Source organism: Somniosus microcephalus, chromosome 31 (genome assembly GCF_052327205.1).
Source record: "Somniosus microcephalus isolate GS21.2 chromosome 31, FLI_Smic_1.0, whole genome shotgun sequence".
In the NCBI taxonomy this organism is placed as follows: Eukaryota; Metazoa; Chordata; class Chondrichthyes; order Squaliformes; family Somniosidae; genus Somniosus; species Somniosus microcephalus.
The window spans coordinates 38,056,399-38,073,217 of record NC_141017.1 but is presented as its reverse complement, the minus strand read 5'-3'; the positions used below and the strand labels follow the sequence as shown (position 1 = coordinate 38,073,217).

At 48.9% G+C, this 16,819-nt stretch overlaps 1 protein-coding gene across 1 annotated transcript in view; it reads right to left on the bottom strand.

Moving 5' to 3' along the window:
* Window positions 1-16,819, bottom strand: part of LOC147097766 (adenylate kinase isoenzyme 5-like) — an 82,740-nt gene that overhangs the window by 36,681 nt on the left and 29,240 nt on the right. The window contains exons 6-9 of the mRNA XM_085971429.1: window positions 16,369-16,557; window positions 6,602-6,692; window positions 4,806-4,861; window positions 4,663-4,715 (exon numbers count right to left, since the gene is read on the bottom strand). Of these exons, the coding sequence (XP_085827555.1) occupies window positions 4,663-4,715; window positions 4,806-4,861; window positions 6,602-6,692; window positions 16,369-16,557 (389 nt within the window). The remainder of the gene's footprint in view (window positions 1-4,662; window positions 4,716-4,805; window positions 4,862-6,601; window positions 6,693-16,368; window positions 16,558-16,819) is intronic.

Sequence of the window (16,819 nt, the reverse complement as noted above, 5' to 3'; positions counted from 1 at the left end):
AAAAATCATGATGTTGGTTTTCTTTAGATTTACTGTTAGAGCCAATTTTGGCAGTATTTGTCGAGTAGGTCTAGTTGTTGCTGTAATCCCTGTTCTGTGGGAGACAGCAGAACCAGGTCGTCCGCATAGAACAGGGATTTCACTTCTCCATCCAGGAGACGGAGACCTGGTGACTCGCTTTGCTCCAGCATGTCTGCTAATTCATTTATGTATATGTTGAACAGGGTCGGGCTCAAATTGCAGCCCTGCCGGACGCCTCTTCTCTGGGTGAAGAAATCGGTGCGTTTGTCTCCAATTTTGACCCCGCATTTGTTTTTCAGATACATTGATTTAATAAGGTCATAGACTTTGCCCCCTATTCCACACTGAAGAAGTTTATAATAGAGCCCTTCGTGCCATATAGAGTCAAAGGCTTTCTTGAAGTCGATGAAACAGGCGAATATTTTCCCATTTTTTGTTTGGTGTATATGTTTTTCAATGAGGGTGTGAAGGGTATAGATATGGTCGGCGGTGTGGTGTTTTGGAAGAAAGCCTATTTGGTTTTTTCTGAGGATATTATGTTTGTTAAGAAAATCAAGTAATCTACTATTTAGAATACTGCAGAATAACTTCCTAGACAACTGTTGACACAGATGCCGCGGTAGTTATTTGGGTCTGATTTGTTTCCACTTTTATATATGGGGGAGATTAGTCCTTGGCACCAGATATCGGGAAAACAGCCTGAACGTAATATGATGTTGAATAATTTGAGTACCGCACCCTGCATCTCCATATTGCTGAACTTGAGCATTTCATTTTTGATGTTGTCTGGGCCACAGGCTTTCTTTAGGTGGAGAGATTTTGTTTTTGTGGCCAGTTCTTTCCATGTGATTGGGGAGTCTAGAGGGTTTTGGTTGTCTTTAATTGTTGCTTCTAATGTGTGGAGTTTTTCTGTGACCTGATGTTGACTTGGGTTTGTTTCGTTTATTGGGATGTCTTTGTAGAGGTTTTCAAAATGTGTTCTCCAGATGTCGCCATCTTGGATTGGTAATGCTTGCAATTGTGTTGTACTCAGGTTATTCCACATTTCCCAGAATTGTTTTGGATTGGTGGAGTTTTCAATTTCTTCGAGTATTTTGTGGGTATAGTTTTGTGTTTTGTTCCTAATGGTGTGTTTATATCTTTTGAGGGTTTCATTGTATCTAGTACGTAGGTCCGGATTGTTTGGTTGGCGATGCTTTTGGTTTGATATTTTTCTCAGGTCTTTTCTGGCATTTTTGCATTCGTGGTCAAACCATTTCTTATTTTTATTTTGTCTTTTGTGACGCTTCCTCTTCTGTTTCACGAGGTCGGCTTTTACAGCTGCCTCATGGAAGATCATATTTATATCCTCTATGGCCATGTTTACACCATCTCTGGTGATCTCTCTCTCTGTCCTTCTCTCTCTCTGTCCCTCTCTCTCTCTGATCCCTCTCTCTCTCTGTCCCTCTCTCTCTCTCTCTCTCTCTGTCCTTCTCTCTCTCTGTCCCTCTCTCTCTCTGTCCCTCTCTCTCTCTGTCCCTCTCTCTCTCTGTTCTTCTCTCTCTCTGTCCCCTCTCTCTCTCTGTCCCTCTCTCTCTCTGTCCTTCTCTCTCTCTGTCCCTCTCTATCTCTGTCCCTCTCTCTCTCTGTCCTTCTCTCTCTCTGTCCCTCTCTCTCTCTGTCCCTCTCTCTCTCTGTGTCCTTCTCTCTCTCTGTCCCTCTCTCTCTCTGTCCTTCTCTCTCTCTGTCCCTCTCTCTCTCTGTCCCTCTCTCTCTCTGTCCCTCTCTCTCTGTGTCCTTCTCTCTCTCTGTCCCTCTCTCTCTCTGTCCCTCTCTCTCTCTGTCCCTCTCTCTCTGTCCTTCTCCAATTCCAATTCAAATGCTTTATTGGCATGAAAGTTTACAGAGAACCATATTGCCAAAGCTTACATATCAAAAAGGTACAGTTTTCCAACATTCTGTAGGTGTCAATCGATTTGACATTTGTTGGGTACATACAATATTACTTTTAAACAATATTAATTTTAAACAGTCTTTCTACTTCATTTGGTACGTTCAATATTAATTTTAAACAGTCTTACTTTTAAACAGTCCTCAGGTTGTGACATGTTGTTACATATTTGGCCCCAAGGTATGGTCTGTCTCCTTCTCCTAGGACTAATCTCAATTTTGACAGATCATCCAATTCCTTGAAATCTGGGGTTGTTTGGCTTAGCTTGTTGAATAATATGTTTCTTGATGTGTTGAATTTTTCGCATTTTAGGAGGAAATGCATTTCTGTTTCAACCTCGCCAGCCAGACATTGATCGCATATTCTATTCTCTCTAGGCTGCCAGGATTTCTTGTATCTGCCTTTTTCAATTTCCAGTTGGTGGTCGCTTAGCCTGTACCTGGTGAGGGTCTGTCTCTGTTTTGTGTCTCTGATGGTCGTGAGGTAGTCTGCCAGTTTATATTCTCTTTTTAGGGCCCGGTAACATTCTAATCTGCTTTGGCTTTCGGTTATTTTGTTCCAATGTTCCAGGTAGGTTTCTTTGCATTGTTTAATGATTTGGTTCACTCGGATTGGTGTTTGGACGGCTGTGTTGGTCTGGGGCTGGTCAGGGTCCGGCTGAGTACTTAGTTTCAGTAGCAGCTGACTCAGGGGACTCTTTTCTGGGTTTAGCTCTTGGGTCTGAAAGGCTTTGAAATGAAGGGTGTCTGGGGAGCTAGATTTGAGGTGATTTAGGAAGTTTAGTGCTCGTTTTTGGATGTTTATTATCAGTGGGTATCTGCCTAGTTCGGCTCTGCATGCATTTGTTGGCGTTTTTCTTTGGGTGCGAAGGATGCTTCGGCAGAATTCTGCATGTAGGGCTTCTATTGTGTGTTTTTCCCATTTAGTGTAGCTTTGGTGATTTAGCGGGCCCCATACTTCACTACCGTACAGTGCAATGGGCAGGATTATGCTGTCAAATATTTTGAGCCAGATTTTGATTGGGATTTGGATGTTGTAGAATTTTCTTTTTATTGCATATAGGGCTCTTCGGGCTTTTTCTTTTAGTGCATTCACTGCTATGCTGAAGCTCCCTGATGCTGTAATAGTTAGACCAAGGTAGGTGTAGCTCATAGTGTGTCCTATAGTGGTATCACTGAGGGTAAACTGGTATTTGTTTCCTGACATCTGGGCCTTTTTTGAAAAATCATGATGTTGGCTTTCTTTAGATTTACTGTTAGAGCCCAATTTTGGCAGTATTTGTCGAGTAGGTCTAGTTGTTGCTGTAATCCCTGTTCTGTCTCTCTCTGTCTCCCTCTCTCTGTCTCCCTCCTCTCTCTCTCTCTCTCTCTCTCCCTCTCTCTGTCTCCCTCTCTCTGTCTCCCTCTCTCTCTCTCTCTCTCTCTCTCTCTCCCTCTCTCTCTCTCGCTCTGTCTCCCTCTCTCTGTCTCCCTCTCTCTGTCTCCCTCTCTCTCTCTCTCTCGCTCTGTCTCTCTCTCTCTCTCTCTCTCTCTCTCTCTCTGTCTCTCTCTCCCTCTCTCTCTCTCTCTCTCTGTCTCCCTCTCTCTCTGTCTCCCTCTCTCTGTCTCCCTCTCTCTCTCTCTCTCTCTCTCTCTCTGTCTCCCTCTCTCTCTCTCTCTGTCTCTCTCTCTCTCTCTCTCTCTCTCTCTGTCTCCCTCTCTCTCTCTCTCTCTGTCTCCCTCTCACCTCTCTCTCTCTCTCTCTGTCTCCCTCTCTCTCTCTCTCTCTCTCTGTCTTTTTGCACCATCTGGTCCCTCACTGAGAGGAGGACACTGAAAGTTTGAGGGGTTCGGATTGGCAGAGGAGGCCGTTTCCATGGAAATGTTGACAAGGAAGTCGGGTTGCCAACTCTGGTTGGACATATTCCTGGAGGTCCCATCACATGACCTCTGCCCCACCCGGTCAAACAGCTTTTCCCCCCCATTTCCAATATTTTTGCATCTAATAAACAGAAATGTTCAACGTGAATGAAAAAGACAATATTTTTTTAATGCTCCTGTGATTTTTCTCCCAGTTCTTGCCCGCAGAGATTAACCTTCAATTCCAGGAGACTCCAGGGCAATCCAGGAGGGTTGGCAAGTGGCGACCCTACAAGGAGGCTGATGTCTTTTGAGTCGATGGGAGGTGGTGAAACCTGAGGCTTGACTCAGTGTAATCTCTTCCTACAGGTGCTGCGTCACAGAGCATTTGGGCTGATAGTTTCTATGGAAACCAATCGCTCTCGATGTTGGCATTCAAAGGCAATAGCTGTGAAATGGGCTGCTCACTGCAGGAAGGTGCCTGGTCTTTTAAAGGAGCCTTGTCCTGTAAGGTGTCTCACAGAACACTTTAGCAAAGGGTTAAGTGGAAATGTGCCTTCAGTTCCAAACCCCTACACCCTCTCCATTAGTGCTCTGGGCTCGGGAGAGATAAGGTCAAACTGGGCTCTGATTCCTGATCAGCGAACACTGCTGGAAGCTGGACATCAGGGTCAGCGGTGCTGCCTCCCACAGTTAAAGAGTCAGCCAACATTCTCGGCTCGCGCATGCAAAATGGACACTCTTGGTTCCCCAGAGAGCTCAGCTGGTGTCACAGCACTCCCAGGGCTGAGGGAATCCTGCTCCAGATCACCGCCCAACGAGCCCTCCCACAATGGCTGTCGGGCAAGAGGGATTTGGGCTCGGTCATGAAACCTTCCAGAGGTGAATAGTCTGCTTGCCTCGGTGTGGCTCCTCGGGCTGGGAGCCTTGAATGAGAATCGGTGCCTTTAGAAAAAGGGGTGGGGTGGGAAGGAAGGATAGCTGAGGTGGGACATTAAGGACATTACTGCTTTTACCTGCTCCTCGGTATCTGAGCTGACAGCAATCAGGTGCAGATCGAGCTCACTGGAACCTGAGTGGGAAGAGAGGAGGAGGAATTAGACAAAGCTTCCCATTAACATCCTGTTAGACACTTGAGCAATCAGAATATTCAACAGAACATTCACAGAATCACACAGAAACCCCACAGTGCAGATAGAGGCCATTTCGGCCCATCGAGCCTGCACCGACACATATCCCACCCGATCCCCGTAACCCCTACACCAACACATATCCCACCCTATCCCCGTAACCCCACGTATTTAATCCCCCTAACACTAAGGGTCAATTTATCATAGCCAATCATCCTAACCCACACATCTTTGGACTGTGGGAGGAAACCGGAGCACCCGGAGGAAACCCACGCAAACACGGGGAGAATGTGCAAACTCCACACAGACAGTCACCCGAGGCCGGATTCGAACCCGGGTCCCTGGCGCTGTGAGGCAACAGTGCTAACCACTATGCCACCATGCTGCCCATTGTTCCAATGTATCTCCTTGCTGAAATTCAAGCTGGTATTAAATACACGGCTGTCTAGACACAGGGCTGGCGAGCTTAGATTGGTGTTTTGGGTTTAAAGGGTTTCGTTAACTCTGGGTGTGAATTTTAACTTGTGTTAACTTCCCATCGGCATTACGTTTAACCCCTTTAAACCTGCGGCTCTGTGACAAAACATGTGCAGCCCAGACCAGAGCACTGACAATAGTGCACAGTGGGAGTGAAACGTCAACGGTTGAGCGAGAGGTATTTGGAGATGTTCGTCCCGTGTGCATGACGACGACACTGGACCTGCTGAAGGTTCCAGTGAAAGTGCCGTTAGCCCCAGGACACTGAGACCAGCTGAAGAGACCCAGATCCCAGCTCAGCTCAGACTGGCCATCTCACCTGCCTCGTTTGCCACACTCGGCAAAGCATTCTCCAGCTGAGAATCATAGAATCATACAGCCCAGAAGCACATTCCGAAGCATTACTCACTGTGTAAAAAAGTTCTCCTTGTCTCCCCCCAGGTTCGTTTGTCAATTATCTGAAATCTGTGACCTCTGGTTATGGACCCCAGCGTGGGAGCCAGAGAACCGCATATACTTATCCCGGTTGTGAGCAGTTGATTCAAGAGCTAGTCCAGAAACTACAACCTCTAATACGATAGCAAAATACTGCGGATGTTGGAAATCCGAAATAACAACAGAAGACGCTGGAAAAACTCAGCAGGCCAGGGCTGCATCCGTGGAGAGAGAAACAGAGTTAACGTTTCAGGTCGAAACCCTTCGTCAGAACTGAGAGCAACGGCAGGAAATGAAACAAAAGGCAGTTTGGGGGGCTGGGAAATGGGGGAGGGGATGAAAGAAGAGCCATTAAGAGATACTCAAGGTGAGACGAGATGGTAATAGGACAGGTAAAGAAACAGACAATGGCTCTAGATGAAGTGTGAAATGCGCTGGCAGAGTGAGAGACAGCTGCCATGTGGGAGAGAGAGAAAAACAAGGAAAAGGCACAAACCAAAAGTGTGGATAAAAAATATAAAAATATAATAGGGGCCGAGGTTATGATCTGAAGTTGTTGAACTCGATATTGAGTCCGGAAACTACAACCTGCCCAGCATCGAGGAGTGAATCAGGCACCGTCTGGTCACTGCCGGACCGTCTGGTCACTGCCCGACCGTCTGGTCACTGCCCGACCGTCTGGTCACTGCTGGACCGTCTGGTCACTGCCGGACCGTCTGGTCAAAGCTGCCCGTCTGTCACAGTTGGTAAAGTATCTCGCTGGTACTCACCCGCTGCCGGCTGTTTGCTGGAGATGACTCTCCCATCCACCGTCGCCCTGATATCTCCAAACACCTCCTCTTCCCCCCTGTCTGCATCAAACTGTGGGAGAAAGAAGACACGCTCTGTCAAACACTCACTGCTCTCAGTCCCTCGTGACTGCAGCACAGAAAGCAATCCAGGGCCAAGCAAGCAGCTGGATGAACGTCTGGAGATCACAGTGATAGATCGAGATGATCAGATACTCGACAGACACAATTACTGTGCTGAGCGTGAACAACAGAAAGAAAGAACTTGCATTTCTATAGCACCTGTCACAACCTCAGGACGTCCCAAAGCGCTTTACCGACAGTGCGGCGCTCCCTCAGTACTGTCCCTCCGACAGTGCAGCGCTCCCTCAGTACTGCCCCTCCGACAGTGCGGCGCTCCCTCAGTACTGTCCCTCCGACAGTGCAGCGCTCCCTCAGTACTGCCCCTCCGACAGTGCGGCGCTCCCTCAGTACTGACCCTCCGACAGTGCGGCGCTCCCTCAGTACTGTCCCTCCGACAGTGCAGCGCTCCCTCAGTACTGCCCCTCCGACAGTGCGGCGCTCCCTCAGTACTGACCCTCCGACAGTGCGGCGCTCCCTCAGTACTGACCCTCCGACAGTGCGGCGCTCCCTCAGTAAGGTACCCAACAACCGTGGCTAATTGGCTCAGAGCTGCTAACTGGTTCCCTCGGCACAATCCGGGTGCAGGATAATCCACACCGACAGCCGTCAGCACAGATCCCCGCTTCACCTTTCTCATTTTCTTCCCTTCCTCTCCCGAAGGCGATGGCTCTCCCAGTCCTTGCTCGAGTGGCCACTCTCAGTGGGCGGAGTGTGAGAGGCGCGAGGTGGTGGGTTACAAAGAGAGAGAATGAGAGAACTTGGCGTCTCTCGCAACCTTAGGATGTTCCAAAGCACTTTACAAAAACTGAAGTACTTTTGAAGCTGGGGCTGAACGTTCCCCACATTCCTTATGATAGAGGGGTTTAAAATTATGAAGGGCTGGGACAGGGAGACAGAAACAGACTGTTCCCAGTGATTGAGGGTCTAGAACGAGAGGAGATGGTTCGAAGATTAAATGGAAGAGATTGGGGACAGAGAGCAGGAGGACCCTTTTTACACCGAGGGTCGTGCGGCTGTGGAACGCAGCACCAGAGTTAGTGATTGAAACAGAGCCCAGGACAACATTTCAGACTGGGTTAGAGAGGTGGGTGAAGGAAAGGGAATAAAGGGATATGGGAGCAGTGCGGGTATGTGGGAAGAAGAAGAAAGACTTGCATTTCTGTAGCGCCTTTCACGACCTCAGGACGTCCCGAAGCGCTTTACAGCCAATGAAGTACTTTTTGGAGTGTAGTCACTGTTGTAATGTGGGAAACGCGGCAGCCAATTTGCGCACAGCAAGCTCCCACAATCAGCAATGTGATACACAACAGCGTATTTCACACTTCATCTAGAGCCGTCCTTTGTCTCTTTACCGGTCCTATTACCATCTCGTCTCGCCTTGAATATCTCTTAATGTCTCTTCACCCCCCACAGACCTTCCTTTTTGTTCTTTCATCCCCTCCCCCATTTCCCAGCCCCCAAACTTGCTTTTTAATCCGTTTCATTTCCTGCTTTTTTCTCAGTTCTGACGAAGGGTTTCGACCTGAAACGTTGACTCTGTTTCTCTCTCCACGGATGTTGCCCTGGCCTGCTGAGTTTTTCCAGCGTTTTCTGTTGTTATTTAGCAATGTGATAATGACCAGATCATCTGTTTTTGTTATGTTGGTTGAGGGATAAATATTGGCCCCGGGATACCAGGGAGAACTCCCCCTGCTCTTGATCGGGACACTGCTGGTGTGGGGTGATAAGCAGCAGCACGGGCTGTGTAAGAATTCGCAATAATTTACAGTTCTGAAGATTAATTTTTTTGATTAAAGAATCCCTGGGCGTTGTGCTTTTAAATTTCCAGGGATAAAAATGGCTGTCACCACATGGCCGAAGACAAAGGACAATGCTTTGTTTACAAAGCAATTGAATGCTATTAGCATTTGTTTGTATATCGAGTGGATACATCTAAACTGCAGAAGAGACTTTTGTACCTTGAATGGGTCTAAATCACTTAGCATTCTGGACAATAGAGCAGTTGTATTTCCCTTTTGTTTCAGTCCAGGGAGCTCCGGAAGACACATGAACCCAGTCTAACCACTCTGAGTTAGCCAATCACAGCTTTCTCTTGTGTATTGGACCCTTTGGGCGGGGAATTTTGCACACAGCCCTTGCAGGGCAGAACGGCAGGACCTCACCAGGTATAAAGATAGCTGCTGAGAATCTATCTCTCTCTCTTACTTCGCTGGACCACAGGTGAGCAGGGTGTTCTGAGTCCTCAACAAGGCAACCTAGCAGGAGTTTGGGGTGGTGATTTAAGGGAATTGCTAAGATTGTTTAAGTAACATTGTAGCCATTTTATCCCTCGTTTTCACCGTCTGCAACCCCCTGTTATATAGTTTTACTGTAATTACTGTGTTCGTGCGATATAGTTTATTCTTTTGATTGTAGTTTATTTAGGTAATAAAACTTGATTTTTCTCTCATCCAAACCACTTGTTCCGTTTTAATATCATTAATTATAAGTTCCTCCACTCAGAACTAAAGGAGGGGTAGCGATTCGAAACCGCTGTTTGTAAATTGGTTTAGAGTGCAGCAGCAAAAAGACTGCTGACCAGGTGAATTACCTTAAACCAGGTTGTGGTAAACCACGTTCACTATCGTATCACTGTTAGTAGTTAGCACTGTTCACCACTGTTCGTTATAACTGTATCACTGACCACTATTGTATCACGGTACGAGGTCGCCTCTTGCCACACTGCTATACCTGGGATGACCACCGCCGACTCCGCCTTGGCTCCACCCACCAGGCCAGGTATAAAGGTGAGCGACTGACTGGTATTCCTCCTGCTTGGATCGGATCACCCACGAGAGTGGGCTCTGTTATTTAGTCAATAAAAACCTTTAGTCACCTTCGTAACTCTTCGCCTTTTATTGGAGGAATTGATAGGTATATCACAGGTAAAAGGTTGGAATTGGTCAGAGCTCAGAGGCAAAGGCTGCTGGCCAGCTAAATTACCTTAAACCAGTTAAAAGATGCCCCCCTTACAAATGGCGAGCCAGGTAGGAATGGAGGCAGTTTTTGATTTAATAAGTGGTCTGGATCTGGAGAAAGCATCAGCTGTAGTTTCTCTCGTTTTCAGTATGTGGGTAGCCCTGCGGATGTTAGCAGCAGCGTGTAGGCTGACCTATCATGGTACAGGTGGCTGGGTTAAGAAGGGTGAGAAGAGGGTGCAGGAGGAGGTTAAAGATGCCAAGAATCGGGAGTCCCAGCTTGAAAAATGCCAGGCGGAGGTAGAACGCCTCAGAGAGGTGTATGAGGCCAGAGCTAGTGGAATGAGGGTGCGGGAAAATGCACGCCTCACACTAGGGGTCACGAAATGCCAGGCATTTATAGAGCGCCTTGTGCAGGAAGTAGCGGAGGCTAGGGACAATGAGATGAGGCTACAAGAGGAGAATGCACACCTCACCCAAGAAGCTAGTGAGGGAAAGAGCCATGCGAGAAACAAGACAGAGTTCCTAACGTATCAAATCATAGAAGCAAAGAGGAGCGAGATGAGACTGCGGGAAGAGAATGCCCGCCTCACCTCAGAAGAGACAGAGCAGGAGGAGAAGTTTAGGGAAGTAAAGGCAGCTTATAAGCTGGCCTGCGCCCTAAGGTTTGAGGAAGCAGATCATGGCCCCTGTAGGGCAGAGATAGAAAGCCTTAACATGGCTTTAAAGGCATCAAAGGGGATGATTTGTCTGATCAGCCCGAAGGCAGGTCAGCTGGATTTTACTGGCAGCCCAAATCAAACCGCCCCAGAGGCAACACCCGGGGAAAGGCTGGCTAGAGAATTAGAGACCCCAAGACCGCAGCCCACAGCTCCGAGTCTTGAGGAGCTCTGGCAGCGAGGAGGGGTGGACAATGGGGTGGTAGGAGAACACCAGCAGGTCCCGCTAGGCAGGCGGGGACCAGGATCAGTGTACCCCCTCCAACAACGGAGGTACGGTCCGCCCGTGAGGAGTGAGCCTGAGAATAGGAATCCTCAGCCCACAGCAAGTTCGAGTTCACAGGCAAGCACTGTGGCTTGTGTGGGGGGAGGAGCCATTCATGTTCAGAGTAAGCTGTTTAAGCCAGGGAACAGGGAGGGAGAGTTCTGGGACCCCTGTAGAGCAGGTCCAGTAGCAGAAATCCGGGACAAGGGAGGCACAAAGGGGATAGTTTTGGCCCCAGACCAAAGGCAGGTCCAAAATTCCCCATTTAAAGCCACCCAGGTAAGGGAACATGAGTTTGCTGTCAATGCAAGTTCAAGTTCACAGCCTGTAAAAACAGGCACTGTGACTTGTTTCCAGGGGAAAGTTGTCCAGCCCACCAATTGGAACACTTCACTACCCCAGTGGGACCCTAGTTTTGCCCAAAGTTCAAATTTAGATCTAGTGATGGTAAGAAACTATGCCCGGGTGGGAAGTTTAGAGCCACTCTACATGGGACCCTATAGTATAGTGGATAGGGCCAGCCCCATGGTCTATGCTGTAAAACTACCCCGGTGCACAAAGTGGTTCCACGTCAACCAATGCAAATTGTACAAGGCAAGTTCAAGTTCACCGCCTATAAAGACAGGCACTGTGGCCTGTTTAAAGGGACCAGCTTCCCAGCCCGCTTCTAGAGTGGTCCCCCCCATGATGTGGGACCCTGGGGGGGCAGGGATAGCAATCCCTCTTGCAGGATACAAAGGGAGGGAGCTGACACCAGGTTTTAAACATGGGGAGGAAAATTTCCAGCCACCAGCAGCGGGTGGTGAGAGTATACCTGCCCCCAGCACAGGAGTGGGCAGGGAAGAGCAGACAAACCCAGAGAGAGATTTGCACAGGCAGGCTGCCAGGTACATTATACAGTGCGGGCTATTTGGACATGGGGGAGAAGGTTCCCAGCCAGCTGGGGCTGTGACCCAAGCTCAGGGTCCGCCAGCCAAAGTTTCCCCCATAGAGACACCCCTCAGAAGGTCTCAGCGGATGCCCCAGCCTAAGAAAGCATGGTCACCCACTTTACAGTGGAGTAGGGCGGACTCCCGAGCCAGGGAGAAGCCAGAGAACAGAGGCCCCCACTCAACAGCCATAAGCTGCGAGGGACCAGAGACAGGAGGCAGTCCAGCTTCGCTGCAGCCAGCAGCAATCTGTGACGGGGCCAGAGATTAGCCTGGCCGTCCGGAGACGGGCGGCATTTGTATTGTAGCTTTGGTGTGAATATAGCGTGCTTTTAAGGTGTATTTTAAGTTTTGTTAACATAGCTAGTTTTAAGTTTAAGTTTAAAGAGTTTAAGTTTACATGTGTGCCAAATGTTTGTATTTTTGGTCCGAGGTCGAGGGACCCGACCATGTCTCCACCTAAGGCAGCAGGTCAGTGAGACCTGGCTGCATGTCCTTTTAAGTTTTTACAGGAGATTGGAAAATGAAGCAGCCCTGTTCGCCCAGCCGGAGCTGGGCACCGAATGAAGATATGAAGACAGAATGTTGGGGATCACCTCGCCACTGGACGAATCCAGGAGACCCCGCAGCGATCTTCAGGAAAAACCGGACAGGGTCCGGAGGAACTTGCCTACTCCTCCTATGGGGAGGAGATGGGCCCCAGCTGGGTGGGGCACGGCCCCCAACCCAGCACCATCCTGACCAAAGTTCACTTGCGGGAGACCTCGCTGTTGAGGAGTCACGATGGGGAAGCGCGGGCACCTTGTGATAGGGACGCGTTCCTCGGGGGTGGGTGGTGATGGCCCGGGAAAGATCGTATAGAGGAGGGGGAGACCCAAGAGTTGCGTGGGTGTGTTCGGGGAAGGGAGGAACTCACCCGGGGGCCCACGGGCAAAGTGAGGGTAAGTGTGGCTGGGAAGGATGAGTGGGTGGCCGGATCAGTGTGGGGCCAGGGAGAGCCGCCACACAGGCACCCATCATTTTCTACAGCCAGTCGAGGGTAGACGGGAGGGGGAAAGACTGGGAGTCGAGATCCCATGCTCCCCGGTCTCGGTCTGTGCTAAGGTATATTTTAAACAGGAGGGGTACCCCGCCTCCACAAAAGGACAAGGGAACGGCTCGGGGCTGGCGGAGCAGACTGGTCTGTAAATCCATTCTGCCTGTTTTAAAGTTTAAGACGATCAAAGGGGGGTGGAAGGTACTTTTACTGGCCGAGTGGGAGGAGCAACGCCCACTTGAATTTCGCGACCCATCATCGGCACGTGATGATCGGGGTTCATTTAAGTATGTTGTTTAATGATTTTTTGTATTTTGTGTTGCAGCCCCAAGTTGAGCAGAGGCGTGAGGTCCTCTCCATGCTTGGGACCAGTTTGTGACAACTCCAAGTTGAGCAGAGGCGTAGGACCCTCTCCGTGCTTGGGATCATTTTGATTACATTGTGTAACTAAGATTGCAACATTTTGTAATAAATTATGATGTAAAAAAGTGATTGTAAATTTGGTTTACGCTGTATAATTTTACAAGCGTGTAGGGGTATGAGACCCCTTATTGAAAACTGAAGTATCTGTAAGATGCCTACTGTACCATGGTTTTTTTTCTTGAATTTAAGGGGAATAGACGGGACGGGGATCAGTGGCAGATAGCCATTAGGTAAATACAGGGGATGGTTGTTTGTGAGGGGTCAGAAATCATTGCTCATTTCTTCAAGAGGATACTACAAGCAAGCTGGAAGTATCCAAGGGCAGACTGTAAGAATTCGCAATAATTTACAGTTCTGAAGATTAATTTTTTTGATTAAAGAATCCCTGGGCGTTGTGCTTTTAAATTTCCAGGGATAAAAATGGCTGTCACCACATGGCCGAAGACAAAGGACAATGCTTTGTTTACAAAGCAATTGAATGCTATTAGCATTTGTTTGTATATCGAGTGGATACATCTAAACTTCAGAAGAGACTTTTGTATCTTGAATGGGTCTAAATCACCTAGCATTCTGGACAATAGAGCAGTTGTATTTCCCTTTTGTTTCAGCCCAGGGAGCTCTGGAAGACACATGAACCCAGTCTAACCACTCTGAGTTAGCCAATCACAGCTTTCTCTTGTGTATTGGACCCTTTGGGCGGGGAATTTTGCACACAGCCCTTGCAGGGCAGAATGGCAGAGGCCTCACCAGGTATAAAGATAGCTGCTGAGAAGCTATCTCTCTCTCTCTTACTTCGCTGGACCACAGGTGAGCAGGGTGTTCTTACTCCTCAACAAGGCAGCCTAGCAGGAGTTTGGGATGGTGATTTAAGGGAATTGCTAAGATTGTTTAAGTAACATTGTAGCCATTTTATACCTCGTTTTCGCCGTCTGCAACCCCGTTATATAGTTTTACTGTAATTACTGTGTTCGTGTGATATAGTTTATTCTTTTGATTGTAGTTTATTTAGGTAATAAAACTTGATTTTTCTCTCATCCAAACCACGTGTTCCGTTTTAATATCATTAATTATAAGTTCCTCCACTCAGAACTAAAGGAGGGGTAGCGATTCAAAACCGCTGTTTTAAAATTGGTTTAGAGTGCAGCAGCAAAAAGACTGCTGACCAGGTGAATTACCTTAAACCAGGTAAAAGGTTGGAATTGGTCAGAGCTCAGAGGCAAAGGCTGCTGGCCAGCTAAATTACCATAAACCAGTTAAAAGATGCCCCCCTTACAGCTGGATGGGCTGAATGGCCTGTGTCAGTGCTGTCATTTCTCTATAAATCACTTCCTGACTCCCGAGTGCAACTGCCCAAAAACGCCACAATTTCAGGCTAAGATTATTGATGGTGAAGGACGCAGTTCCCGAGATGCCAAATGTTCATGAGCAGCGGATACACGGCGTGATATTAACGCTGGCCATTATCTGATGGGCGGCCGAAACGTCGCCTTTGTTAATTCCGTGGATGGCGGGTGATCTGTCAACCCAATCGGGGTGGCCTGAGCCTCATCGCCCCCGCCCCCCCCACCCACCCACCACCCCGCGGGGATCAGAGGGCGAGGGGGTGACCGAGTGTCCCCGGAGCGGGTCAGAAAGAAATCCTCACGAGTGAGGGAGATGAACCCCGGGGAAAGTCGGTGCAGCAATGAGGAGAGGTGGTGATGGGGGCTGGAGAGAGATGGATTTTTCAGGAGCTCTGTCTCTCGCTGCAGTGCCCAGCTGAGCGGTGTTTAATTCATGGGCGGCAGCAGGTGGCAGAGACCTTTGCCAGCTCCCAGCGCGATCCGCACTGTGCTCCAGCTCGAACCGTTAAAGAGGTTCGCACTCTTTCTACACTGCAACAGTGACCGCACTTCAAAAATACTTCATTGGCTGTAACACGCTTTGGGGTGTCCTGAGGTGGTGAAAGGCGCTATAGAAATGCAAGTCTTTCGTTACACTCTTTCGAAACACCAGCAGGGACTGGATGGGCCAAATGGCCTGAGCAGAGCCGGGACAGCAGTGGAGGTGATGCTACTGGCCTCAACACCCCGATTTAGGGTGGGTAAAATTAGTCAAGGTTCCTGCTCCTCATCCAGTGACCCCCCCTGCCGGAATGGGAACACCGGGTGAGGACAGGATGGTGACGCCCCTCATGGCCAAATTGCCACTCGAGTGAGGTACCTCAGTCAATAGCCAACACCATGAGGAGGGGCAGAAAGCTGGCCGAGAAGATAAAAACACAGCAAGATTTGAGCAAGGTTGGAGATCAGAAAGAACGCTCCCCCCACAACGGGACAGTGGGAGATGTGGAGAAGACCCCCGGAGATGGGGGGAGCGGAGCGGGGGTGAATTCAGGATCAAATTCACATCTTTAAGAGGGGTTTGGCTGAAAATCGATTGTGAGATTGTGAGGGGGGAGCGGGGGTAATGATGACTATTTGACCCCGGGAAGGGTCTGCGATGTGGTGAGCTCTCGTGTTGAGATCTCTTACTCAGCTAGCAGATAATCCCAGGCGCACCGCCCGTGAGTTTCCTCTTCGTTGAGTGGACCATTGGGATTATCTGAGCTAGGTTGGCTGCCAGTTACCTGGGGCCTCTCTTCATTAACTCTGTAACGTTCCTTACAGCAGGGGAGGGTGACAGATTGCGGGGGATGCCGGGGGTGGTGAACCTGCACCGGGGGCTTGTACCTTTACCCAAACTCAATCATCAGAAGAGTGACCTGCCTTGGGATTATTAGCACCTCTGGTAACCTCGAGTTACTCTTCGACTTCTGTGGGACTGGAAGGACTTCAGTTACGTGGAGAGATTGGAGAAGCTGGGGTTGTTCTCCTTAGAGCAGGGAAGGTTAAGGGGAGATTTAATAGAGGCGTTCAAAATTATGAGGGGTTTTGCTAGAGTAGATAGGGAGAAACTGTTTCCACTGGCAGGAGGGTCGGTAACCAGAGGACACAGATTGAAGATAATTGGCAAACGAGCCAGAGGGGAGATGAGGAGAATGTTTTTTACGCAGCGAGTTGTTGTGATCTGGAATGTGCTGCCTGAAAGGGCGGTGGAAGCAGATTCAATAGTAACTTTCAAAAGGGAATTGGATAAATACTTGAAAGGGAAAAATTTGCAGGACTGTGGGGAAAGAGCAAGGGGGAGTGGGACTATGGGAGAGCTCTTTCAAAGAGCCGGCACAGGCACGATGGGCCGAATGGCCTCCTTCTGTGCTGTCCCATTCTATGATCTGATGAAGATTCTCGTGATCTCCAGTATCTCGCCCCAACTCACCGTAACAATCAGGCTTTTCCCTTGGTAGTACTGGACCAATGGGACGGTGTTTTGCTCGAAGGTGACGAGCCGCCGGTGAATGGCCTTGGGATTGTTGTCGGGCCGTCCTTGCTCTGCCCGTTTCTCCAGTCGCTCCTTCAGCCGTGAGTTGGCACAAGCCAGAAATATCACCAAGTCTGGCACACAGATCTAAGGGCAGAGACTCCGGACAATTAGCATCAAACATTTGATTCATTTTCGCAAAATGTTCGTTTCAATTTTCCTGTTAAAACTTATATCCGTCTGTACTTTCTTTCTGACAGTTCTCCTCTGCCTGTACCTGTAGGATTGGAGTGTGACTCTTTGGTCTAGCAGCGACCAATCAGAACACAATCAGCATGGCTCAGTTGGTTGCACTCTGACCTTTGACTCAGGAGGTCTTTGGGTTCAAATCCAGAAATTTGAGCACATA